We start from the raw sequence: 25,542 nt of genomic DNA, 5'->3' as shown, positions 1-25,542 counted from the left end.
GACCAACACTCTCATGTACATTGGCTGCACGACTGTGGGGACTGGCGAGTCTAAAATATGCTGGGCAGGGTAGCAGACTGGGGATCCAGGAAGAGGCTGACGCTGCAGCTTCAAGTCTGAAGGCTGTTTGCTGACTTCCCTTCTTCTGCTGCGGATCTTGGTCTTTTCTCAAGGTCTTCGACTGATAGGAAAAGGCTCACCCACATTATGAAAGATAATCTCCTTTACTCAAAATCTACTATTTAAATGTTCAGTTCAGTCACCCAGTGATGTCCAACCCTTTGCGACCCCATGGAGGGCAGCATGCCAGGCTCCCCTGTCCATCACCAACTTCTGGAGCTTGCTTAAACTCATGTCCAGGCACGTGTTGTCGCCGCTGTTGTCCCCAGCTTGTCCGCGGACCCCTGCGGCCTGCAGCCATGGCACCCGGCCAGCTCGCTTTATTTGGTGTCTCTGACAAAACTGCCTTGTGGAGTTTGCCAGGAACTTAGCTTCTGTTGGTTTGAATCTGATCGCCTCTGGAGGGACTGCAAAAGCCCTCAGAGATGCTGGTTTGGCAGTCAGAGATGTCTCTGAGATAACTGGATTTCCTGAAATGCTAGGGGGGCGTGTAAAAACCTTGCATCCTGCAGTCCATGCTGGAATCTTGGCTCGTAATATCCCAGAAGATAGTGCTGACATGGGCAAACTTGATTTCGATCTTATAAGAGTTGTTGTTTGTAATCTGTATCCCTTTGTGAAGACAGTGGCTTCTCCAGGTGTAACTGTTGAAGAGGCTGTTGAACATATTGACATTGGAGGGGTGACTCTGCTGAGAGCAGCAGCCAAAAACCACGCTCGGGTGACGGTAGTATGTGAGCCGGAGGACTATGCAGCCGTAGCCTCAGAGATGCAGGACTCCGACAGCAAAGACACATCCTTGGAGACAAGACGCCTGTTAGCCTTGAAGGCTTTTACTCATACAGCACAGTATGATGAAGCAATTTCAGATTACTTCAGGAAAGAGTACAGTAAAGGAGTATCTCAGATGCCCCTGAGGTATGGCATGAACCCTCATCAGACTCCTGCCCAGCTGTATACCCTGAAGCCCAAGCTCCCTATCACAGTTCTGAATGGAGCCCCTGGATTTATAAACTTGTGTGATGCTTTGAACGCCTGGCAGCTGGTGAAGGAGCTCAAAGAAGCTTTAGGCCTTCCAGCCGCTGCTTCTTTCAAACATGTTAGCCCAGCAGGTGCTGCTGTTGGAATTCCACTTAGTGAAGACGAAGCCAGCGTCTGTATGGTCAATGATCTGTACAAAACCCTCACACCTATAGCCACTGCATATGCAAGAGCAAGAGGGGCTGATAGGATGTCTTCCTTTGGTGACTTTGTTGCATTATCTGATATTTGCGATGTCCCTACTGCCAAAATTATCTCCAGAGAGGTATCTGATGGTATTATTGCCCCGGGATATGAAAATGAAGCTTTGAAAATACTTTCCAAAAAGAAAAATGGGAATTACTGTGTTCTTCAGATGGACCAGTCTTACAGTCCAGATGAAAATGAAGTTCGAACTCTTTTTGGTCTTCGTTTAAGCCAGAAGAGAAATAATAGTGTTGTCAACAGGTCACTGTTTAGCAACATTGTTACCAAGAATAAAGATTTGCCGGAATCTGCGCTCAGGGACCTCATTGTGGCCACCATTGCTGTCAAGTACACTCAGTCTAACTCTGTGTGCTATGCCAAGAACGGGCAGGTTATTGGCATCGGAGCAGGACAGCAGTCTCGTATACACTGCACACGCCTTGCAGGTGACAAGGCAAACTATTGGTGGCTTAGACATCACCCGCAAGTGCTTTCCATGAAGTTTAAAACTGGCGTGAAGAGAGCAGAAATCTCCAATGCCATCGATCAGTATGTTACTGGAACTATCGGCGAGGGTGAAGATTTGATTAAGTGGAAGGCACTGTTTGAGGAGGTCCCTGAGTTGTTAACCGAGACAGAAAAAAAGGAATGGGTTGACAAACTTAATGAAGTTTCCATCAGCTCTGATGCTTTCTTTCCTTTCCGGGACAATGTAGACAGAGCTAAAAGGAGTGGTGTGGCCTACATCGCTGCCCCTTCCGGTTCTGCTGCTGACAAAGTTGTGATCAAGGCTTGCGATGAGCTGGGAATAATCCTTGCTCACACGAATCTCCGGCTCTTCCATCACTGACTTCATCAATACATTATTTTATACCCTGCCTATGTGTAGGTAAAATATCATGTATGGAATTTTGAAAATAACCTTTTTTAAAAGTAAAGCATTAAGTTTTCATAATCTTTGGTCTATACTGTCTTAGTTATAGGAACTGTCTTGATTATTGTAACTTAATAGTAAATAGTGAAATTGGGTAGTGTGAGTCCTTCACAGTAGTCTTTTGGAAGGATTTCTTGGCTATGTCCAGGTCCTTGTTATTTCCATATAAATTTTCGAATCAGCTAGTCTGTTTTTACAGTAAAAACCTCTTGAGATTTTAATTGGCATTGCACTGAATCTGTAGATCAGTTTGTGGAGAATTGACATACCATCTTTTTTTCCTTTGAAGGTTGATCCCCTCTGGTTCCCACCAGCTTTTGGTTGCTTTACAGGACCTTCAAATAGACCTTTTAAATATTTTTGTCCAGTGTTCATAATCATCTGCAGGTGGATTTGTCCAAAAATTTACACCAATAAATATAAGTAATTTCTAATAATTGGCTTAAATAGCATCTATATTTCTAAGTCATTTCTAGCAAAGTATTTTCCCCCTAGGAATTTGACCGTTTTATGTTAAGTTTTCAAAGTTGTTAATTAGCATGTAGTTGTAAGTAGTTTTCTGAATTTTTAAAAGATCTTTATTATGGATGTTTTGGGATGAACACAAAATAGTAAAATTCTGTGTATCCATAAAAAAAAAAAACAAAAAAAACTCATGTCCATCAAGTCTGTGATGCCATCCAACCATCTCATCCTCTGTCGTCCCCTTCTCCTCCCACCTTCAATCTTTCCCAGCATCAGGAGGCCAAAGTATTGGAGTTTCAGCTTCAGCATCAGTCCTTCCAATGAATATGCAGGACTGATTTCCTTTAGGATGGACTGGTTTGATCTCCTTGCAGTCCAAGGGATTCTCAAGAGTCTTCTCCAACACCACAGTTCAAAAGCATCAATTCTTCTGTGCTCAGCTTTCTTTATAATCCAACTCTCATATCCATACATGACTACTGGAAAAACTGTAACTTTGACTAGATGACAAACCATAGTTTTGTCTGCAAGGTAATGTCTCTGCTTTTTAATATGCTGTCTAGGTTGGTCATAACTTTTCTTCCAAGCAGCAAGCGTCTTTTAATTTCATGGCTGCAGTCACCATCTGCAGTGATTTTGGAGCCCAAGAAAATAAAGTCTTTCACTGTTTCCATTGTTTCTCCATCTATTTGCCATGAAGTGATGGGACCTGATGCCATGATCTTAGTTTTTTGAATGTTGAATTTTAAGCCACCTTTTTCACTCTTCTCTTTCATTTTTATGAAGAGACTCTTCAGTTCCTCTTTGATTTATGCCACAAGGGTGGTGTCATCTGCATATCTGAGGTTATTGATATTTCTCTGAATAATCTTGATTTCAGTTTGTGCTTCCTCCAGCTTGGCATTTTGCAGGGTGACAATATACAGCCTTGACGTACTCTTTTCCCAATTTGGAAACAGTCTGTTGTTCCAATCTGGTTCTAACTGTTGCTTCTTGACATGCATACAGATTTCTCAGGAGGCAGGTCAGGTGGTCTGGTATTCCTATCTGTTGAAGAATTTCCCACAGTTTGTTGTTATCCACACAGTCAAAGGCTTTGGTGTAGTCAATAAAGCTGAGTACCATAGCCTAACAAGTTGGGTACACAAAATTAACCATCACAACCATCAACATTCTTCATTATGCCAGTTATTAAAGCTACAATTCATTCAGCTAGTAGGAAGAGACATACTTTTAAATTTCTCCCAGAAAGAAATCAAACCAGTCCTTCTTCACATTGTGTAAGACTTCTGTGTGCTAAAATCCATATCAGGTTGGCCTTGATATGGCCAGTTTCTTCCTCGGCCTACACTTTACCCAATAGTACTTGATACTGTTTTTCAATATCATCATGATGGCTTTTAGTCTCTTTGACTACACATTTCCAAGGAGGCAACACAGCAGAAGGTGCTATCACATTCCACGAACATGATATCTCTCATCAATTAAATTATCCCAGTTGCTTTGATACAGATAAGTATTGCAGTCCTTTTGTTTATAAATCTGCGTCTTGGATTAAACATTCATGGTATCCATACAGTGAAGAAAAACAGAGAAGTATTCCACCCCTAATGAAAGTTTAATCATGATCTGACAGCAAGGTCTTACAAAAAGCCCAGAGCTGCAACTGTGTGGCGTGATCTCCTCATTGGTCAAAAGGTAGGGACTGCACGCACGTCACCTGGGCATCTTTGCCAGCCGACTCATTTCACTGCCAACCCGCTCTCTCTCCCATTTGAACAACTTCCTTCTTCCAATTCTCTACAGTATCTAATAGTTATGGAGCCGTCAGATGAGGCACAAAACTCCCACGGGCTGGATTTAGAGGAGATAACCAGAAAGATTTTATTTCTTGACAAATGGAGGGAAATCTTTAGTTATCACCGGTAAGATGCTCTCATTTTCTCAATCCTCTAGAACCAAAGGGATTTCTTGTTTTAAATTCTGTATATTTATTTTCGGTCTTTTGGGGGGGTCTTCCTTGTAGGCTGCTCTCCTATTGTGGTGCGCAGGCTTCTCATTGCAGTGACTTCACTCATTGCAGAGCAGGGGCTGTATGGCTCCTGGGCTTCAGAGCACAGGCTCAACAGTTTGGGCGCATGGCTCCAAGGCATGTGGGATCTTCCTGGAGGCGGGGATGGACCCCCTGCCTCCTGCATTGGCAGGCGGATTCTTTACCACTGAGCCACCAGGGAAGCCCGCCTAGAACCAGGGGGATTTTACGTGGCTAAACAGCCAGCTTTTACGCTTGCTATGTGAGAAGTCTCCATTACAGATTTACATTTAAAATGCTTCAGGTATAACTGTTTGCAGAAAAAGCATCCCAAGCAAAGTGGAGGTTGAGGAGGTTTGAGGGAATAAGGGTTGAATAGAGTGAGTAATTTTCTTGATGTTTTCTCTTTCATTTATAGGTTGGGAACCAATAATACAACTTCTCAGGTAATTACTTTTCTCAAAGCCAGAGTGTTTTCCTCTAGTTGCTTCTTCAAACAATCACATTAACAGCATAATCTGCATTTATTCTGTGCATATAATGTCACTCGGGCACTTGGCGTTTAATGTGTGAAAACAAAAAACTGGAAACCCTGTTGGAGATCTTTTCTTGTGCTTCCTTTTTTCATAAAAATCTCTTCTTACTTTTAAGAGCTACCTTGCATCATTAAAAGCACCATATGGTTATTATTTTCAAAAATAAAAATCACATGAGAATCTAGAGTTTCTACACTTGCAAAATAGCACTAGATTCTGACATCCAAGTGCTTCAGTGATCCTGAAGAAAAGTAGCTCTGAAAATAGTTATCCTATTGATTCAGCTCCTGAAAAACTGTTTTCCTTCACCATCTTCAAATAAGGAAAAGATGACTGAATTCAGATGTTAAAAGGTATTTTAAAATCTGTTATACAATATAAGATGAAAGATGTTTTCCTCTCCTGCCACCTGAAAAGGTTAGAAGGTAACGGGCTTTGTATTTCAGATATTAATTCAATCACTGGACAAACACTGCACAAAATATTAAGGTGATTTTCCTGGCACTACTGTATAATACAATCAAACAACTGAATTATTAATATTTTAACTATAACACTAAAGCACCTTGCTCCAAGTAACATATGATCAAAAACCTTATTATTTCTGCTGAAACTCTCTTAGCCAGTCTACATTACAGTCAGAGAGAGAATACTTCTATTTCAGTCCTAGAAGTATTAAATGGAGCTAGCTATCATTTGGGGAAATAGAATAGTCAAAAGATAAAACAATCTTTGCAAGGAAAAAAATAAATAAATGTTGAGTTAAGCTTTCCACAAGGTGGGGGAAACCCCCTGCTACAAATGTAAAGATTTTCCATGTGATTTTTACAAAATGCATCTTATCCCATTAGTAGTCTATGACTTTCATGCTGTGTTTCTGAGATAAAGTATCTTAGCCTCTAGGAATACAGAAAACAAGGAAGGCAGTTTCCTTCACGTTTCAGCTACCAACTGGTCAGACATGTTTCATGACATTAGGATAGAAGTTTAAACCAAGTGGAAGAAGAACTGATGCTATCTTATATTTAAATGCTGTAAGAATCAGTTAAGAAAAGTTTTTCTTAAAGATAGGGAGTAGTTTTTTTAAGGAAGAAAATCATTACACTCACTTGCTAGGGATCAGGAATCTGAGAGAATTAAAAGAGGGTAACCTGACTTTGTTTATTGGCCAGTTAACAATATAATGAGAAATACTTCGTATAGACTAGAAAGATTCACTCATTGTTTATAAAATGTTGTCTCCTCAAAACAAGAGACAGTAACATTTACAATCGTCTATAAACATAACTTCAAGTCAAGGTCTTGATAGCATTAATTATGTTTCCATAGTTACACTTAACCTCTTCGAGTCACATAAAACTTGGGAGAACCCCTTTAACACAGACACTGGGATTTTTCTGCCTCTTTTATATCTATTTATGACCATTTTCAGACATCTCTAAAAGGGAGACAACATTTTATGAACACGGATATTTCAGAGAGAAAGAGAATAGAAGGAAAGCAAAGTAAAAGGTCAGCAGCAGCTGTTTGCTTTGTTTTTTGGTGGTGGCGGCGTTTCACACAGAATCATGAAGGTGACCACATATCTGCTGGTGAAACCGAAGATGGAACAGGAAGGCCTCAGCCAAAAGGACAAGGACATTTGCCATCAAGTAGCCTTTGTTCTGTTCCCAAACCCTCTATCATCTCTTCAAAATCGGGCGGTTTTCCTGTCTCCCTAGCAATGGCCACGGTAAGTATAGCTTGTCAATTAAACATGAAACGAAACGTAATCTTCCCCAAACAACAAGGCTGGGGGAAATCTAATCGGCTGTCATGTGAGAGTATTATGGAAGATAAGACTACGGACAGCTGTTATTGCTAAAGGAGAATATAATGAAACTGACTTATGCATGGTGTTTTTCAAGGGCACTGGTGATGTTACAGGCTTTCCTTCCCAAGCTCTGAGAGCCTCTCTTTATTGACTTCCTCAATTTGACAGCTAAATGTGAAGGCATAGGGTGTTAAATTCAAATAATTGACCATATAAGGTAGGATGGGGTAGATGATAAAGACGGTAAAGGTGGAAAATCGGAGTAGATGTGGGCGACAGGACCCCTGTGCTGTGTGGACAGGAGGAAGATGGGGAACCTTCCCCAGCTCAGTCCTGCAGGAGAAACATGATCCCAAGGAGGAAACACTGTCGGGGGTGCCAACTAATAGTCAGATTTGAAGAGAACCTAAAAGTTTGAGAATCCAAGTGGATCTGGAAGCTGCTATTTCCAGGGACCACTTGTTCCATTCAAACCTTGACCAAGGTGGGGGCAAGGGGTTAAGGCAGAGACCCAGCCACATCTCCTTGAGTGGGCGGGGGCAATGCCTTGGCAAGTGGCCAAAGGACCAGCTGTCATGGTCAATGAGGCATGGTTGGGACCTGGGGAAGCACAGCCAGGGATCAAGGAAAGGAAAAAAAGCACCAGTGAGGCTGAGCGATCTTTCCGACAGGATGGTCCTCCAGTATCGCCCTTTCAATTACAGTGAACATCAGGGATAATTTCTCCACATTCAGCCCATCCTCTCAGACTATATTCTAGAGACATAGGCAGAGACCTCTCCTTGGGGCCCTAAGAACAAAAGTAGGAAGAGGTACTTTCTTCCTGAGGACATGCTGCACCTGGGTATACTGAGAACACACCCAGGACCAGCCTGACCATCCGGGCAAAGACCAGCAAGGCTGCAGTCAGGCGACCGTGGACAGAAAGTTCCGCAGTCTGTGCCCTACAGGCAGGATCCCTGGTGGGAGGGAGGGATGGGAGCCGGACCCCTTTCTGGGGGAACCTCACAGTCTCCACCTGCTTTGTGAGCCCAGAGGCCAGGCTGGCCCTCACTGCAGTATTTCCAACCTCAACGTAACCCATAACCATTCCTCAGGCTCCCAGATGGGACAACATCACACACAGACTATAGCCCCCGTGTTCTTCATCTTCACACACATCCTCATGGGCTTCACAGAGCAACTCTCTCCACTGCCCACGGAGCAACTCTCTCCACTGCCGGAGTTGTGGTACAAACATGCTGGGAGGCACATGTGCTCTTTCTCATCATCACAGATCTTTCTGCCTCAACCCACCTTCCCCCTTGTGCTCGAATGCCAGATGTCCCAGGCAGACAGGCCAGCAGGGCTCTCAGAGATGCAGCACTTGGCTCATTGGTGGCCCAGCACCTGGATTGTGCTTTAACTTGTATCTCAGGCATCTAGTTTATCACTCTCCTTTTGAATAATTAAGACAAGTAAAGTGTCATCCTGTTACAGTCTGCAGCCTCCATGGTTATTCTGCCTACGATGTGCTATAGGAACAGTAGTTAGGGCAACTGAAGTCACACCTCAGTATCCTGGGGAATTGGCTTCAGGCACCCCCAGAGGAAACCAACCTCCACCACACTCAAGTCCCTTATATAAAATTGCCTAGTATCATTGGTCCCCCAATAGCCTCAGAGACAGAGGGCTGAGTGTATCTGTATTTTACTGTACAAGGTTTTTAATAAACAATCTTTGTTGTTGTTCAGTCGCTCAGTCATGTCCGACTCTTTGTGACCCCATGAACTGCAGCACACCAGGCCTCCCTGTCCATCACCAACTCCTGGAGTTTACTCAAACTCATGTCCATTGAGTCGGTGATGCCATCCAACCATCTCATCCTCTGTCATCCCCTTCTGTTTTCAATCTTTCCCAGCATCAGGGTCTTTTCCAATGAGTCTGTTCGCATCAGGTGGTCAAAGTATTGGAGCTTCAGCTTCTGCATCAGTCCTTCCAAAGTATATTCAGGGTTGATTTCCTTTAGGATTGACTGGTTTGATCTTGCTGTCCAAGAGACTCACAAGAGTCTTCTCCAACACCACAGTTCAAAAGCATCAATTCTTTGGCGCTCAGCCTTCTTCTGTATGGATGGTCCAACTCTCACAAGCATACATAACTACTGGAAAAACCATAGCTTTGACTAGATGGACCTTTGTTGGCAAAGTAACATCTCTGCTTTTTTTTTTTTGTCTCTGCTTTTTTTTCTGTCTAGGTTTGTCATAGCTTTTCTTCCAAGGAGCAAGCATCTTTTAATTTCAATCTTTAATAAATAAGTATTACTGGGCACTAATGAATTTCTATGGAGAAGGTCATTTTAAAATTTACACATATCAGGAAACAGGAAATACACTACCTTTTGTATGCAAAACAGAGAAAACTATGATTCTATGCTAGTACTGTATTTGCCTGCAAATGCACACAGAGTTTTCCAGAAAATTTCCTAAAATGTGACAGTAGTGGGGGGTGGGGGAGAGAGGGACAAAAGACTTAGGGCAGGGGGAAGTCTTCTCAGCATAGCTTTTTGTGCTCTCTGGATTTCGAACCATGTGCATGGACAATCTATTTTTAAAAAAAAAAACACCATTATAGGACATCTCTGGCAGTCCAGTGGTTAGGACTGTATGCTTCCAAGGTGGGGCATGTGTGTTCGATCCCTGGTCAGGGAACTGAGATCCCACATGCCATGTGGCACAGTGCTCCCCACCCCCCAGAAAAAAAAACAAAAACTACATTTTAAAAATGCATTTATGCATTTTAAAAACAGGGGGAAAAAAAAGAGGCAGTCACCGATGTTTCCAAAGTCTTCTAGTTTCTCTCTATACTGTGGAGGCCAGTGAGTTGGGTCTGAATTCTCCCACTTGTCTGCAAGCACAGACATGATGCAATTGGAGACCTCCTCAGTGACTTTTCCAAGATAATGCTCTCCCTTTGGAAGAGGCTTGGAGACAAAAGAATCAGACTTGATGAAGTGTTAAGGAAGTCCCAGGAGAAAAGAGAATTGATTTTTCTTCAAAAAAGCTGAATTTGGACGAATTCCAATTATCAGGACCAGATGATAGAGTGTCCTTTAAACAGCAGCAGCATTAATTAAACACACCCTGGGATTTCAAGATGATGAGCCTTGGGACTCTGAATATGCATGTCCAGGAGTCAATCTAGAAGCTTGACCAGACCAGTTCTAATGGAATATTTCGGCACTGTAGCTGCCTGGCAAATTTGCAGAGTGATTGGATCTTCATTCTCACATGAGAGCTCCATTTGTCATCATCCTGCTACTCTCGCTGTCCCCGTCCATTTGGAATTGGGATGCATGGGACTTCCTGACATTTGCACACGCTTTTTGCTGGGAATATGCTGAGAAAGTAGGGTGGGCAACGCACACAAGGCCCCTTCGCTGTCTAACTCCAGTTTCTCGCCTTTTGCTGCCCTATTTCCAGTTCCACAGCCTTCTCCCTTCCCCAGCCTCACATCTCACAGTGTGTGTGGTGTAATGAATGGCCGGCCAGGCTGCTGACCCAGGCGAGGTCCTCGGAGAAGGTGAGAGTCCTCCTCAGGGCTCTTCCGCTCCCCCCCATCTCACCCCCTCTCCCCGCCTTACCCCCCACAGCTGCTGATCTTCCCACCAGCAGCAGCTTCCATCCTGCAGAGCCAGCCCTTCTGCAGACCCAGCCTGGAACACATTCCTGTTGCCTCTTTTATCAGCAGCCAATAAACAAACCCCTAGTTGCATTTGGGATGCCACCCAGCAGGATCATCTAAAAAATGTAATATGGGAGATCAAAATATTCTGGGGGAGACCCAGAAGAATGAAGCTCCAACAGAGGATAACAGGCAATGGGTTGACCTTGAGTTACCAGAGCCTGGTAACTCCAGCATGTTGTTATTGTTCAGTCGCCCAGTCATGTCAGACTCTCTGTGACCCCATGGACCACAGTACACCAGGCCTCCCTGCTCCTCACCATCTCCCAAATTTTGCCCAAGGTCACGTCCATTGCACCGGTGATGCCATCCAGCCATCTCATCCTCTGACGCCCTCTTCTTCTACCCTCAATCCTTTCCAGCATCAGGGACTTTTCCAATGTGTCTGTTCACATCAGATGACCAAAATACTAGAGCTTCAGCCTCAACATCAATCCTTCCAATGAGTATTCAGGGCTGATTTTCCTTAAGATTGACTGGTTTGATCTCCTTTCTGTCCAAGTGACTTTCAAGAGTCTTCTCCAGCACCACAGTTCAAGGGCATCAATTCTTCATTGTTCTGCCTTCTTCATGGTCCAGCTCTCACAACTGTACGTCACCACTGGGAAGACCATAGCCTTGACTATACAGACCTTTATTGACAGAGGTCTGGCTGACCTTTGTCAGCACAGATCTAATAGATGGTCTTACTGCTGCTGCTAAGTCATTTCAGTCATGTCCAACTCTGTGCAACCCTATAGATGGCAGCCCACCAGGCTCCCCCATCCCTGGGATTCTCCAGGCAAGAATACTGGAGTGGGTTGCCATTTCCTTCTCCAATGTATGAAAGTGAAAAGAGAAAGTGAATTTACTTAGTCATGTCCAGCTCTTAGCGACCCCATGGACTATAGCTTATCAGGCTCCTCTGTCCATGGGATTTTCCGGGCAATAGATGGTTTTGAGTAGATGTTTATTTTATTAATTAATTCACTGCCTCTGCACAATCTCCAAGAGAAGCATCTCTACAGAAGAGTGGATATCATCTGTGTGCCCCTTCAGATGCCTGTTCTACCCCTCGCCACTCTACTTACTGCCCTGGAGACTGAGCTGTACTCACTTCATCAATAGGGCTCCCTCCTCTGACTTCCTGTTGAGTTTGAACAAGGGGAGCCCTGGAGGAAGGGATGGGAATGAAGTCAGGTTGCGCAGGCTGGCAGAATCCCTTTCCTCTGAAGGCAGTGCTCCCCCAGGACTCTTTCCTGCCTTCCCCACCTCCAGGTCCAGGAGACATAACAACTTCTCATTCTTGGTAGCTCTGGCACTCTGCACTAGCCCTTGTGGTTTCCCCACATGCAGCCATCATCTTTATAAACAGTCCCTGAATTAAACTTTCCTCAAGTCAATTATCCTGACTTGAGTGCCATCTGTTTCCTGCTGGGACCCTGACCGGTGCCAGCTGAAAGGCTTGCATTTGAGTCCTGGCAGCACCATTTACCAGCTATGTGACCTTGGGCATACCACTTCACTGCTCTGGGCCCCAAGTTCTTTAACTGTAAAATGAAAGGGCCAAATTAGATTTTTTTTCAACAAATACTTCTTGCGAGCCTACTATGTACCAGGTACTGCACCAGATGATGAGAAACTGACTGTGAGCATGACCAGGTCTAGAGATTACCGCTCTATTTGGCGGGCTGGTTTAGAAACGTCTTAGGACTCACTAGTTCTAAATTCTCTGATTCTACAATGGTCCAGCAATTTCTAAAGCAGGAAAGGATTCAGGGAAGGAGCTTCAAAGAGAATTATTCTACTTCAACTTATGAAGTATGGTGATGTGGCTGAGCGATGGATGGAGACAGGCGGTCACAGGGAAACTCTAAGCCCAGGGACCAGGGACAAGGCAGTCAGGGTAAGGAAATGAATCTGTTGGGGAAGAATGATCTGTGGGTGCGTGCGTGTGTGTGTGTGTGAGAGAGAGAGAGAGAGAAATAATGATCATCATCCTTAGTTTCATCACAGCCATCAGGAAAGAGAGGTAAGTATTCCTGGAAAACTAACAAAGTAAAGAGAAAAACTACAAACCCCGCTTGACTGTGTTAAATAATAACACTCATTACAGTCATTTATTAGGACCATTTACCATTTGTGTCTAGTTACCAGGCAGCACAAAATATATGTATCATTTACCATGTGTCAGGTTAATCTTGTTGTAAATTATATTGATATGAAAGTCAGTGTTGGGGGGGATAAACCAGGAAATTGACATATACACACACACTACTATATATGAAATACATATAATATAAAGATACTCTGGGTTGGGAAGATCTCCTGGAGAACCTTCTCCAGTATTTTTTGGAAAAATATCTCCAGTATTTTTGCCTGGAGAATTCTGCAGACAGAGGAGCCTGGCAATGTCCAGTCCGTGGGGTTGCAAACAGTCGGACACAACAGAGCGACTATCACTCATATATAAAATAAATATCTAATAAGGGTCTATTGTGGGTTTTCCTGGTGGCTCAGATGGTAAAAGAATTTGTCTGCAATGCAAGAGACCCGGGGTTTGATCCGGGTTGGGAGGATCCCCTGGAGAAGGGAATGGCAACCCCTTCCAGTATTCTTGCCTGGGGAATCCCAAGGACAGAGAAGCCTGGCGGGCTATAGTCCACAGTATTGCAAAGAGTCAGACGTGACTGAATGACTAACGCACATAGACACACACACAGGGACCTATTGTGTAGCACGGGGAACTCTGTAATGACTTACATGGGAAAAGAATCTAAAAAAAGAGGAGATACACGCATATGGATAATTGATTCACTTTCTTGTACACCGGAGCTAACACAACATTGCAAATCAACTACACCCCAATAAACATTGTTTCAAAAGTCAGTGTTACGTAAGAGGGTGGGTCATCTTCACTGCCATGCTGGTCAGCGGGGGCCACCCCGAGGGGCCTGCAGCCCCTCTGCTCTAGGCCTCCCCAAGATGCATCTGGATGGCAATGCTCCCTAAGTTGGAAGGGGCAGCTAGCAACATAAACAGGAGTCTGATTTGGCTCACTGAATTTTTCAATTGAATTTTAATTCTAAGCTTCCTTAGTTCTGACGGTCTTAGTCTGTCACATTATCCACGGCTTCTCCTCCCTTACTCCTGCCTGTCTCTGGTCTTTTTCCATCTGGGCTGGAACTTTCTTCCACGCAGCATAAGACGTTCCAGCACAGACAGACTGTGTTTTCACAGAGGTAATAACAGCACTTATGGTTCCCAGAGTTCTTTCCATACATCTTCTCTTGCAGTGGGATAGCTTTCCATTTCAGGGATGGGGGCTGAGCCAGGGGTTATCCCCGTTTCAGAAGAAGCAAAGAAAGTCTTAGGCTTGGCAGTCGGTCAGCAAGGAGCAGAGCAGGGGCTTCTCAGCCCTGGAGTCAGGAGGGAGCCCTTTTCCTTCCGCACTGTGCAGTCTTGATGTCAGGGAAACACTTTGCATCCATGTCCAGTCCCCTGCCCAGGAGCTGGTGACCCTTTTTGGTTAGAGTGCACACTGATTCTGTCTTCCACGAGCAGCCTTTGTGTCTTCTGCTCCCTTCCCTTGACAGACACGGGACACATCATTTCCCCTCAAGTGCAGTTTCGGGCTCTTTCTCACTCTGAAACGTATCTGCCTCTTTTTCTCTGTTGCTGTTCAGTCACTAAGTCATGTCTGACCCTTCGTGACACCATAGACTGCATCACGCCAGGCTTCCTTATCCCTCACCGTCTCCTGGAGCTTGCCCAAGTTCATGTCCACTGTACTGGTGATGCCATCCAACCATCTCATTCTCTGTGGTCCCCTTCTTCTCCTGTGTTCAATCTTTCCGAGCATCAGGGTCTTTTCCAATGAGTTAACTCTTCACATCAGGTGGCCAAAGTATTGGAGCTTCAGCTTCGGCATCAGTCCTTCCAATGAGTATTCAGGGTTGATTTCCTTTAGGATTGAGTGGTTTGACCTCCTCTTTGTCCAAGGGACTCTCTTGATATACAGCCTTTGACAGCCTTGCTGTACTCCTTCTTTCTCTGTCGAGACGATCTTTTCCTTCAAAGGTAGGAGCGGGCTGGCCAGGAAATACACTTCAGCCACAGGTGGCAATAGCGGTAAAGAATCCGCCTGCCAATGCAGGAGACGCAAGAGACACGGGTTCAATCCTTGCATCTGGAAGATCCCCTGGAGAAGGAAATGGCAATCCACTCCAGTATTCTTGCCTGGAGAATCCCTTGGACAGAGGAACCTTGTGGGCTACAGTCCATGGGATCACAAAGAGTCGGACACGAAGCGACTTAACATTCATGGACGCATGGAAGCAGCCCATGGTCGGACATTGAGAAGACTGTTCCAGACGCATGCTTCTCCTGCCTGTGTCCTTCTTGGAAACCACCAGGGTCTGCTCAGGGCACTGCTGAGAAGAGGTGCTCTGGCTCTGGGTCAGTTGTGCTCCAGGTTCCATTCGTCCACACTCTTCAACTAGCTCCAAATGCCTGAGCATGCTGTTCAAAACACTCCACAATCAGACTCAAGGTACTTTCCAGTCTGAGCTTCCACTGACTTTCTGCCCCATGACCCTGGAACACACACACACACACACACACACACACACACAGTGTTCTAGCCTCACTGAACTGCTCACTGTCCCCAGATACCCTGGTACCAGGTGTGTGCACTTGTAGGTCTTCCTCTCTGCCAGCCTCCCCTCCTTCACAAGTGACAGGCCATTGTGTGGTTGTTGCAGAGAGTGGGATGTGTCCCTGGGCTGGAGTATGTGGTGTTTGGGGCTGCGGCAGTAAGTGACATGGACTAACATGGACTTGCGTCATGGAAATTCAGTCCCCTCTCCACTCTGGCAGGCCAGGGAGAAGACCAGTTAAGGGGCAGGACATGTTCACATCTTCCTTTGTAGCTCAGTTGGTAAAGAATCCACCTGCAATGGAGGAGACTGGGTTTGGTTCCTGGATCAGGAAGATCCCCTGGAGAAGGAAGTGGCAACCCACTCCAGTATTCTTGCCTGGGAAATCCCACGGACAGAGGAGCCTGGTGGGCTACAGTCCTTGGGGTCACAAGAGTCGGACACAACTTAGCTACTAAACCACCACCACCATCTCCCTTTTTAATTAAAAAGAGTGCAGGGTTCAGTCAGAGACTTCATAGAAAATGGTTTCTAGCATGATTCAACAAGATCATTTTATTTCTATTACATATGTATGCATTTACTTTTGGTCACTATTCTGTACAGTTTTTTATTTTTAACTGGATTATAATTGCTTTATACGGTTGTGTTGGTTTCTGCTGTACCACAACATGAATCAGCTATATGTATGCATATATATCTGTCCCTCTTTCTTGAGCCTTCCTCCAAACCTCCCCCATCCCGCTTCTCTAGGTCATCGTAGAGCATGGGGCTGAGTGCCCGGTGCTATATAGCAGCTTCCCGTTAACTATTTTACCCATGGTGGTATACATATATCAATGCTACTCTCTCAATTCGTCCCTCCCTCTCCTTCCGCTACTGTGTCCACGGGTCCATTCTCTACGTCTGCGCTTCTATTCCTGCCCTGCAAATAGGTTCGGCAGCACCCTTTTTCTAGGTTTCATACATATATGCATTAACATATGGTGTTTGCTTTTCTCTATTTTTTATTATGGCAAGTGATTCTGATTCCCAATTAAGGACATGGTGTAAAGGGTCCTTTTAAATATTTAAAAAAACACTTCAAATGTTTTCTAAATTACCAAAGAGTAGCCCAAGCTAATGAGCAATATTAAGTCAATAATGACCAGCACATAAAGATGACAACAGTCATAGGGATGGCGCATAAAGGCGTTAAGCTGGGAGGTGGATCAGTGCTGCTAGACTGGTGTGAATCCCAGCTCTGCTGCTTCTGGCTGGGTGATCTAATGCAAATACTTTCCCGTAAACGGAGGATAATAATGGTACCTTTCTCAAAGAGTTGAATTAACATAATGAACTCAAAGCACTTAGCCCAGTCCTGGTGCACAGAAAATGCTCAATAAATACGAGATGCCATTTGCCAGCCTAGTTCAAACGCCACCTCTTCCACGAAGCTTCCACTGACTGCTTCAGTCAGAAGTTTTCTTCACGCCTGGCACTTTGCCTGGTGGAATGTCACACATTCTTTATTGCACACGGTTGCAAGGTTAGACTCTTTATGTATCTATACCCCACATAGGACCTAACACATACTAAAAGATTCTTGTGTCTCTGATTATAAAGGCATTCCCTTTTTGTCGTGTGTTTGGTTTACAAAGGCTTGTACCAAGCTTTCTGGGATTTTCTAAAAGACCCCCTCTAATCTCAACATGCTGCTGAGTATCCAGAAAAAAAACATAAAGATTCTAGGGCAAGAACAGAGGCTGCTTGTTGAATACCACTTACACCACTATCACACTCAGGTTACAATCATAGAGGCCTGCCCATTCCCTTTTTCCGGAGCAAGAGAGAAAGACACAAAGGCAGGAGAGGTAGAGGTTTCAGAGTCATGGATGGAGGGACAAAGGGCATGAGAACAGAACTGCAGCCTTATCACGGATGGTAAGAGCGGACAGGGAAGATGCCGGCAATGGAAGGTGAGACAGACACGGGGACAGAACTCAGATGGGGACAACAGGTGCAGAGTTGACCGTCTGGGCCTTCAGGATAAAGTGTCCTAAGTGAACCTGATGCAAACCTTTTGCAGAGGGCTGGACAGTCACGCTCAGAGGAACAGAGCAATATGCTGACCTGATTCTAGGAAAGGGACAGGCCCACCTCTGTGATTTCACCACCTGGCTTAGGGCTGTTTGCTAAGGGCTGTGTCTAGGAAGAATACCCTTTGAACCATTTGTTCCCCCTTTTTCAGAAACTGCGCCAGACCCTCTTTGGGAATACCACCCAGGTCTTCAGCTCTGACTGGACAAAGGCCTATTTCCAGTTTCATGAGCCTTTTTCTGACCTGGCTTTTGCGTTGCAAGTGGGAAAGGTAAGCACAGGTGATCTCTTTTTTAATCCTATGCTCCCCGTGTTTCCTTCCAACCTCCTCCATATAAATGCATGTTTTCATTATAATCAAAGGTAGAAACATGTTTATAATTTAAAATGTAACCTTAAATGATAACAGACTTAGTGTGTTGAAAATTCTAACACACTATCAAGAATGTAATAAAGTCTCAAACTCCTCCCTGCCCTCTTCCAAATTCTGGTTTTCCTAGCTCTTCTTTCAAAGTCCTAAGCATCGCTAAGAATTTAGAGGTAGAGACAGATCTAGGAATTTCTGACTTGTTTTAAAACCTCGATAATTCATATCATTGATCACTAGCCACACAGAATTTCAAGAGCTAGCTGACTAGTTCCTTCCTTCCTGCAAATCTCAAAGTTGAATGTGAGAGGAGCACAGTGAAGGTAGGACAGAGGAAGACAGACAGCCCGGGTGCTGGTCTACAACGCTCCACAGAGAAGCAAGTCATTGCAGATTCTAGTCTGGCCACGGCATCCGGCCACAGTCCACGGAGAGGTGTGGCATTGTAGAGTGCAGCGGCGCTTTGCTAAGCCTAGGGATGCTGGGCACCAGAGGGAAAAGGCTGCCAAGGAGAATAAATGATGACATCCATTTCCAAGAGTTCATTTTTATAAAGTGGGCCCTGAGGGTTCCAGCACCATTGTAAAGCCCTGCTCCTCACTATGCATCCACTCCCATTTCAGGGAGGTGTCCGAAGCATTCAGATGGCTGTACAAGGATCCATCATTAAATACCTGCTGTTTACAAGGAAGGGAAAAGACTGTAACTTCCTCAGGTAAGAGGCCTATGAGAAGGACTCGAAAAGAATTAACCATTTTATGAAAACTTTACGGACTAAATAATCACCAGGGAAAATCCCCTGGGTTGCCTCCGGAAGGAGACTTGACTCAGAAGGCAAAAAGTGGGGACTTGCCTGGCAGTGCAGTGGTTACGACTTTGCCTTCCAATGCGGGGGATCGGGTTTGATCCCTGGAGAGACAGCCAAGATCCTACATGCCTCACAGTCAGAAAACCAGAACATAAAACAGGGGCAATATTGTAACAAATTCAATAAAGACTTTTTAAAAACAGTCCATATTTTAAAAAAAAAATCTTAAAAAGTAAAAAAAGACAGAAATGGCCCTGGTTCTCCCAGAGGGGCTGGATTTCACAACTGGGGAGGGCTCTCCCAGAGTCCCCCTCAATGTTCAGTTGCGGGAATAATGCTGACAGTTTTTATGCTCCACCGCAGACCACCCTGACAGGTAAAATGAAGTGCCAGGTCTCCAGGTGGGCTCAACTGACAACACTTGATGGGAAGCCCCAACCTAACAATTCCAGAGAGAGGACAAAAGGGGCGATGAAAAGCCTCATAAATGGAGAATTCACCCTCCCACTTAATCAGGCTGACAATGCACAGTGTCTGGTGGCTGCCTGTTTTTTTTTTAATTCAGTTCAAATTATTTTGTTCTTAGATGTTAACAAGCCTCTATCCTGTGCAAGGCTATACGATTGCTATTAGGAGAAACAGAAATAATTAAAACGCACCTACCTACCCTCGAGCAGGATAAGTTATCACCAAAAACAGGAACTGAATATCTCGTCTATCCTAAGAACATGAATTGCCAGGTTCCTCAGAAGCAGAGCCAAAGGTGGGAATTCTTTATGCAGGTGCTTTATTAAGGGAATGAATGTCCTCAGAAGAAACCCGTAAGAGAGCAGAGTAAAACCGGCTTGGGAAAGAAGTGGAGGAAGCAGGTGGTCGCCAGCGATGGCGGGGCTCCCCTGAGCCATCGGCGCTCTTGGCGGTGGGGGGCGGGGGAGGGCACTGCTCCATCTTCAGATAAGGGGGCGGGGCCTTATCACCTCTCACCCCTGCTTGGGCATCTACTGCGTACCCTCCTAGGGGAAGGCGGCGCAACTCCTAGTCACTTCCAGAGAAGATGGCTCCAGGTCTTCAGAAAGTTTAGAACTACAAGCCACTAGCAGGAGTACCCAAAGCAATGGCAGGATGTATCCACCAAGCAGTCTAGGTGAAACACATACATTTGCTGCACAAATAGAAAGCATTTAGCACAGTACCTGGTATTAAGTCAATGGTAATGAATAACTGCTATTATCCACCATCCCCATGAAGCCTTCTTGAATGTTCCCAGGCACCAGTTCTCTCTCCGTCCTCTGCAGTTTCCCAGCACTTTGTTTTATTCTCATTCTACCTTGCACTGGGGTTTTGGAGGATGAGGCTCTTGTTACTCATTTCTGTATCATCAGAGAGCTAGGGGGGTTTTATAAATCATGGCTGAGTTCACTCTAACCTCTAGCATGTGTTTCTTCACTAGGACCACAGCCGTCAACGCTAAATACTTAGAAAATGAGCATAGCACAGGCCTCTGATGCAAAGCACGGCTCTCACTTCCAGGGAAGTCGGACCCGCTGGGATTACTTGACAGGGCTCACGGTTAAGGATAATCTGATGGTTAAGTCAGGAGGCACACCGCCTGCATTCAAGTCACTGCTCTGTGGCTATAAAGGCAGAAGACGAGGGGCAGACTGCTCAAGCTCCCCGTCTTCCTCTCCTCACCTCTAAAACAGGAGAAATAATAGTGTCCACCTCACAGCTTGTTGAAAGGATTAAATGAGGCGATATGTGTTAGGTGCTTAGGACAATGCTGGACCCAGTGAGTGCCAGATGAGAGTAAATTACAAGTCACCAAGGGCAACCTGCTGCTGCTGCTAAGTCGCTTCAGTCGCGTCCGACTCTGTGCGACCCCACAGAGGCGGCCTCAAGTGACACGTAGGATGTGATCAGGCAGAAAGCACAGACAGGGCATGCATATTAAAGGCAGACAAGTGCATGAGAAAAAGCAGAGAGGTGGAACGTGGAAACAACATCCAGGGGACCAGTCCATCTGGGGCAGAGGGTTTGCAAAGTGGAAGTCTGCGAGATAAACCTGGGAGGACTGTTCGGGGTTGTGCTTGGGAAGGGCCTGTGCTACGGGGTTAGAGAGTTTGGATGGAGCCTGACTAGAGTTCAGGAGAGAGGACAGTGTGGGGGTTCAGTGGGGACCTTAAAGCACAGGGTGGAGAACCAAAAGGAATAGTGTGCTGGGATGAGGACACCTGTTCCATGGGGGCAGAGGGGACGAGGCTCCCCCACCCCACAACATTCTCAGAGTGCAGGCTGACGAGGAACCAAACAGAGCCGTCCTGTACTCAGAAGGGCTCCTGAAGGCGGAGGCCCGGGCCCTCAGCGAGCTGATGCCTTTGCCGTGTGCTCCTCCCCTCCTTCTGCGCTGAAGCTTGTGCAGGATGAGCAAGCACGACCAGGGCCGCACGCTGGCGGCGGCGCTCGCGGGCATCCTGTGGGCCGCGGGAGCAGCGCAGAAGGCCACCCTCTGCCTCATTACCGAGGACACTTACATCGTCCCGACGCCTGGCTACTTTGGGGACGGTTTCTCTGAACGGGTGAGTGCCCTCCTGCCCGTCCTGCCAGATAAGGGTGACAGAGCCTGGGTGAGGACCAGACTCCCCATAGCAATGGAGTTGGAAGCCCACGGCTGCTCTGGGGCGGACCTCTACAACGTAAGCATCTGATGTGGCCAAAGAGGCAAGGATCAAGGCCATGCAGAGCCCAAGCAGCCAAGACAGAGATGCCTGCTGTGAGTTTCTCCTTCCAAAATTTACCATGATCAAGAATATTCCAGGGCCTTCCCGAGTGGTCCAGTGGTTAAGACGTCCCCTTCCAATGCAGGAGGTGTAGGAGCTAAGATTCCCACATGCCTCGTGGCCAAAGAACCAAAACATAAACAGTATTACAACAAATTCAATAAAGACTTTAAAACAGTCCACATCAAAAAAAAAAAAAGTACCTTCCCTACCTAACAGAAAAGCAGCAGATTCACAGAACACAGAGAACAAAGCAGTGGTTATCAGTGGAAAGGGAAGGACGGGGGGCAACGTAGGGTTTGGGAGTTAAGAGGTGAAGACTATTATGTATAAAATAAGCTATGTTGTATTCCCCATACAACATGGGGAATATAGCCAATATTTTATAATAACTATAAATGAAATATTACCATTAAAAATTGTGAATCACTAGATAGTACACTTGTAATTTATATAATACCATATATTAACTACAACAAAAACATTTTTAAAAAGAAAATCTCATGCCTGAAATGATCATAAACTATACTTTCATAACTAATCTTTTAAACTTGGCTAAATTCTACCTATTAGGGAAAAAAAAGATGTGCTTATGGTTTTCCAGCTCAAGATACCATATTAGTTTAAAACAGAGGAATGCAAACATGTGGCCGGTGGCCACCCAATTTTACCATGTATGCTTTACATGACCTTGGGTGAGATAACACGTCAGTTCTTAGAACTGTGATTTTGCAATGAAACAAAGAACTCCCTTGAGGTAATAACAGTGCGTTGACATCTTCTAGATGTGACTTTCATCTTCCTTTTCATTTTTATCTTCTATTTCTGACTTATAGCTCCAGCTGTTTGAACTTTCAGACAAAGAAGCCACTGAGAAATTCATCTATGATCATTTACAATGTGTAAGTGTTTAAGCATCGAGGTAATTCCTTTATGTTGAACTGATCTTACAGGAATTTTCTTCCTTTTATAAAGTATATTTCTAATGATGCTTGTTAAGAAAACCAGGTCATTTTGAGGACTAAGAGAGGGCGGAATGAGAGAAAGAGAAGCCCGTCTCTCCCTCCCCACAATCTAGAGAGGCCAGATCACACACAGGCCTGCTCACAAATGCCTCTTTCTCCTTGACTAATCAAACCCAGAGAATAATACTATAGAGGGCATATACAGCAAGATGGCTTTTATGGGAAGAGAAAATTTTACAGCAGTCTTGCCTCCTCTGAGGGATAAAACATAAAAATGGTAGTCTAAATTGCCAAAATGACCATTCACATTGGCTCAAAAAAAATGACTTTCTGTCTGAAAAGGGTGCCCCCCCCCACCTCTTCTAACAGCCCCTTCTACACAATGCCCTCCCCTGCGATGAATCTTCCCCATCCCCTGGGTAGGCAGGACACAAAGCAGGAGACAGTGATGGGTGAAAATGGAAGGTGCTTTTGTAAGATTCCTCTGCAGAGAAAGAAAGGAAAGTTGGTTTTCCAAAGAATCGGAACCTTACAATGTAGCAGGGTAACTATAAATCCATGTGTATGTGGCTTGTATGGAAAGGGGAAATGTGATTCATGAAGCTCAGAGCTCCATGCCTTTCAAAGGTCACAGGGATGGAAAACATGAGCATGAGTTCTCAAACACACACTAGCAATAAATAAACTAGTTATTTAGTTTAATAAACTAGTTTAGGATAAACTAGTTACCCCAGACCTACCTCCTCCATCAGCTCTAGGGGCTATGTGGTAGGCAGAAGAATCATCTCCTGAAAGATGTCTATACTCTACCACCTGGAACCCATGACTGCTTCATTACAGGGTAAAGGGGAGTTAAGGTTGCTAATCGGCTAACTTTAAAATAGGGAGATTATCCTGGATTACATGGGTGGGTCCAGTGTAATTACAAGGGCCCTTATATGTGGATGAGGAAGGCAGAAGAGAGGAGAAGCGTAGTGTGATATGAACCTTGCTGCGTTGAAACTGGAGGCCATGAACCAAGGGATGCGGACAGGCTGCTGCAAGAAAGGGCAAGGAAACAGATTCTCCTCTAGAGGCTCCAGAAGGAATACAGGGCTGATGACAATTTTTTTTTCTTCACTTGGGTATAGTTGTTTTGGGCTTCCCAGGTGGTACAGTAGTAAAGAACCTTCCTGCCAATGCAGGAGATGTGGGTGCTATCCTTGAGCCAGAAGACTCACTGGAGGAGGTAAGGGCAATCCACTCCAGTATTCTTCCCTGGGAAATCCCGTGGACATGTAGCCTGGAGGGGTCGCAAAGAGTCAGACACGACTGAGTACACACACGCACACACGTAGTTTCTTTACAATGTCGTGTTAGTTTCTACTAGAGCTGCTGCTATCTCAATTTTAGACCAGTAAGTCCCATTTCAGACTTCTGACCTCCAGAACTATAAGATAATAAAATAAATCTGTACTGTTGAAGCTACAAATTTATGGTACTTTGTTCCAACAGCAATATGAAAGCAATCAAAGCTATGTGATAGATTTTAAATTATCTGACATGAAATGTTAGGCTAGAAGCCTGCTTGGGGACTCTCTATTGCAGAGGGAGATGTTTAAGGGGGCTACGCAGAGAGGAACCATGTAAGAAATTACTCTCCTGGCCAACAGAGGCAAACCCTTCCCTCTCTACCTTCCAAATCAGCCCTGAGAGAGTCTGATTCAATAAGAAGGTCTTTCACATCTGCAAGGGTTTCTTAAGTGTGGCCAGAGCTGACAATTGGAAAATCAGAGCTAGAGCTATATAGAGGCTTTCCCCTCAAAGGCTAAGGGTTGAGCTGGAATAAGTAATAAACAGAAGTGGAATCAGACCTCACGGCGTGGGTGGGTTCGGCACAAGAGTTACCTGTGCCAATCAGACTCAAGCTGACCTTGACCGTAGCCACGCTGGGGAAGGGCCAGTGCCATTTCCTGGATCAGGGGGGATCTTGCTGCATAGACACCCCGCTCTCAAGGGCACTCCCAGACCAGGGGCTGCCTGTGTGATCAGCCTCCATCCAGACCTCCACCCAATGTCATTACTACCAAAGAACAACAGCTCTGGAGGGGGGCGAGGAGTGGGAGATTGGGAGGACATATATACACACTGCCATGTTGGACAGAATAGACGACCAATAAGGATGCGCTGTGGGGCCCAGGGAACTCTGCTCAGCGCTCTTTGGCGAGCTGAACAGGGAGGAAACCCAAAAGGGAGGGCATATACGTATATGTACGGCCGATTCCTCTTGCTGCACGCTAAAAACTTAGTGCAACCTTGTAAAGCAACTACACACCAACAAAAATTAACTTTGAAGTGAAGTGAAGTGAAGTCGCTCAGTCGTGTCCGACTCTTTGCGACCCCATGGACTGTAGCCTACCAGGATCCTCAGTCCATGAGATTTTCCAGGCAAGAATACTGGAATGGGTTGCCATTTCCTTCTCCAAATTAACTTTAAAAAACATTAAAAAAAAAAAAAAAAAGCATCTCTGTGCCTATCTTGAGGCAGGGATCACAAGCTGGAGAATTAAGGGCTACACGTGGGAGCAGGCCTACTGTTGTTATGGGTTGCATCACCTCCCCCCACCCCCACCACCGCCAAAAAGTGTGTGTGCCCCAGCAGCTGCGAATGTGTTCTTACTTGGATAGAGGGTCTTTGCAGATGTCACCAAGTTAACACCAGGTCATGCTGGATGACGGTGGGCCTCAATCCAGTGACTTCTATCTTTATAAGAAAAGAGAAATTTGGTCATAAACCCTGACACATGCAGGGAAAACACCATGCAATAATGGAGACTGGAGTGATATATCTCCCAAACCAAGGATGCCAAGGACTGCCAGCAGCCACAAGAAGCTAGGAAGATAACCAGGAAGGTTCCTTCTCTGGGGCCTTCAGAGAGAGCATGGCCCTCCTCTGACACCTTGATTTCAGACTTCCAGCTTCCGGAACTGTGAAAGAATAAACTTCTGTTGTTTCAAGCCTTCCGAATTTCTGGCCACTTGTAGGGCAGTTCTAGGAAACTCATACATCTACCACATAA

At 45.2% G+C, this 25,542-nt stretch overlaps 2 protein-coding genes across 2 annotated transcripts in view; both read left to right on the top strand.

The window, feature by feature from the left end:
* The first annotated feature begins 404 nt into the window (after positions 1 to 404).
* LOC122675927 (bifunctional purine biosynthesis protein ATIC-like) lies at positions 405 to 2,302 on the top strand. The gene is given in 2 exon segments (XM_043875127.1): positions 405 to 462; positions 465 to 2,302. Coding segments are annotated over 2 exon segments (1,776 nt in total). The 5' UTR covers positions 405 to 419; the 3' UTR covers positions 2,198 to 2,302.
* Positions 2,303 to 4,564: 2,262 nt separating this feature from the next.
* Positions 4,565 to 25,542, top strand: part of MINDY4B (MINDY family member 4B) — a 40,865-nt gene continuing 19,887 nt past the window's right edge. The window contains exons 1-7 of the mRNA XM_043875019.1: positions 4,565 to 4,671; positions 5,197 to 5,224; positions 6,879 to 7,046; positions 17,718 to 17,837; positions 18,557 to 18,648; positions 21,152 to 21,317; positions 22,355 to 22,420. Coding sequence (XP_043730954.1) covers positions 4,565 to 4,671; positions 5,197 to 5,224; positions 6,879 to 7,046; positions 17,718 to 17,837; positions 18,557 to 18,648; positions 21,152 to 21,317; positions 22,355 to 22,420 — 747 coding nt within the window. The remainder of the gene's footprint in view (positions 4,672 to 5,196; positions 5,225 to 6,878; positions 7,047 to 17,717; positions 17,838 to 18,556; positions 18,649 to 21,151; positions 21,318 to 22,354; positions 22,421 to 25,542) is intronic.

Source organism: Cervus elaphus, chromosome 19 (genome assembly GCF_910594005.1).
Source record: "Cervus elaphus chromosome 19, mCerEla1.1, whole genome shotgun sequence".
NCBI lineage: Eukaryota > Metazoa > Chordata > Mammalia > Artiodactyla > Cervidae > Cervus > Cervus elaphus.
Note: the sequence above shows the minus strand (reverse complement) of the source record. Positions and strands in the feature narration are given on the sequence as shown.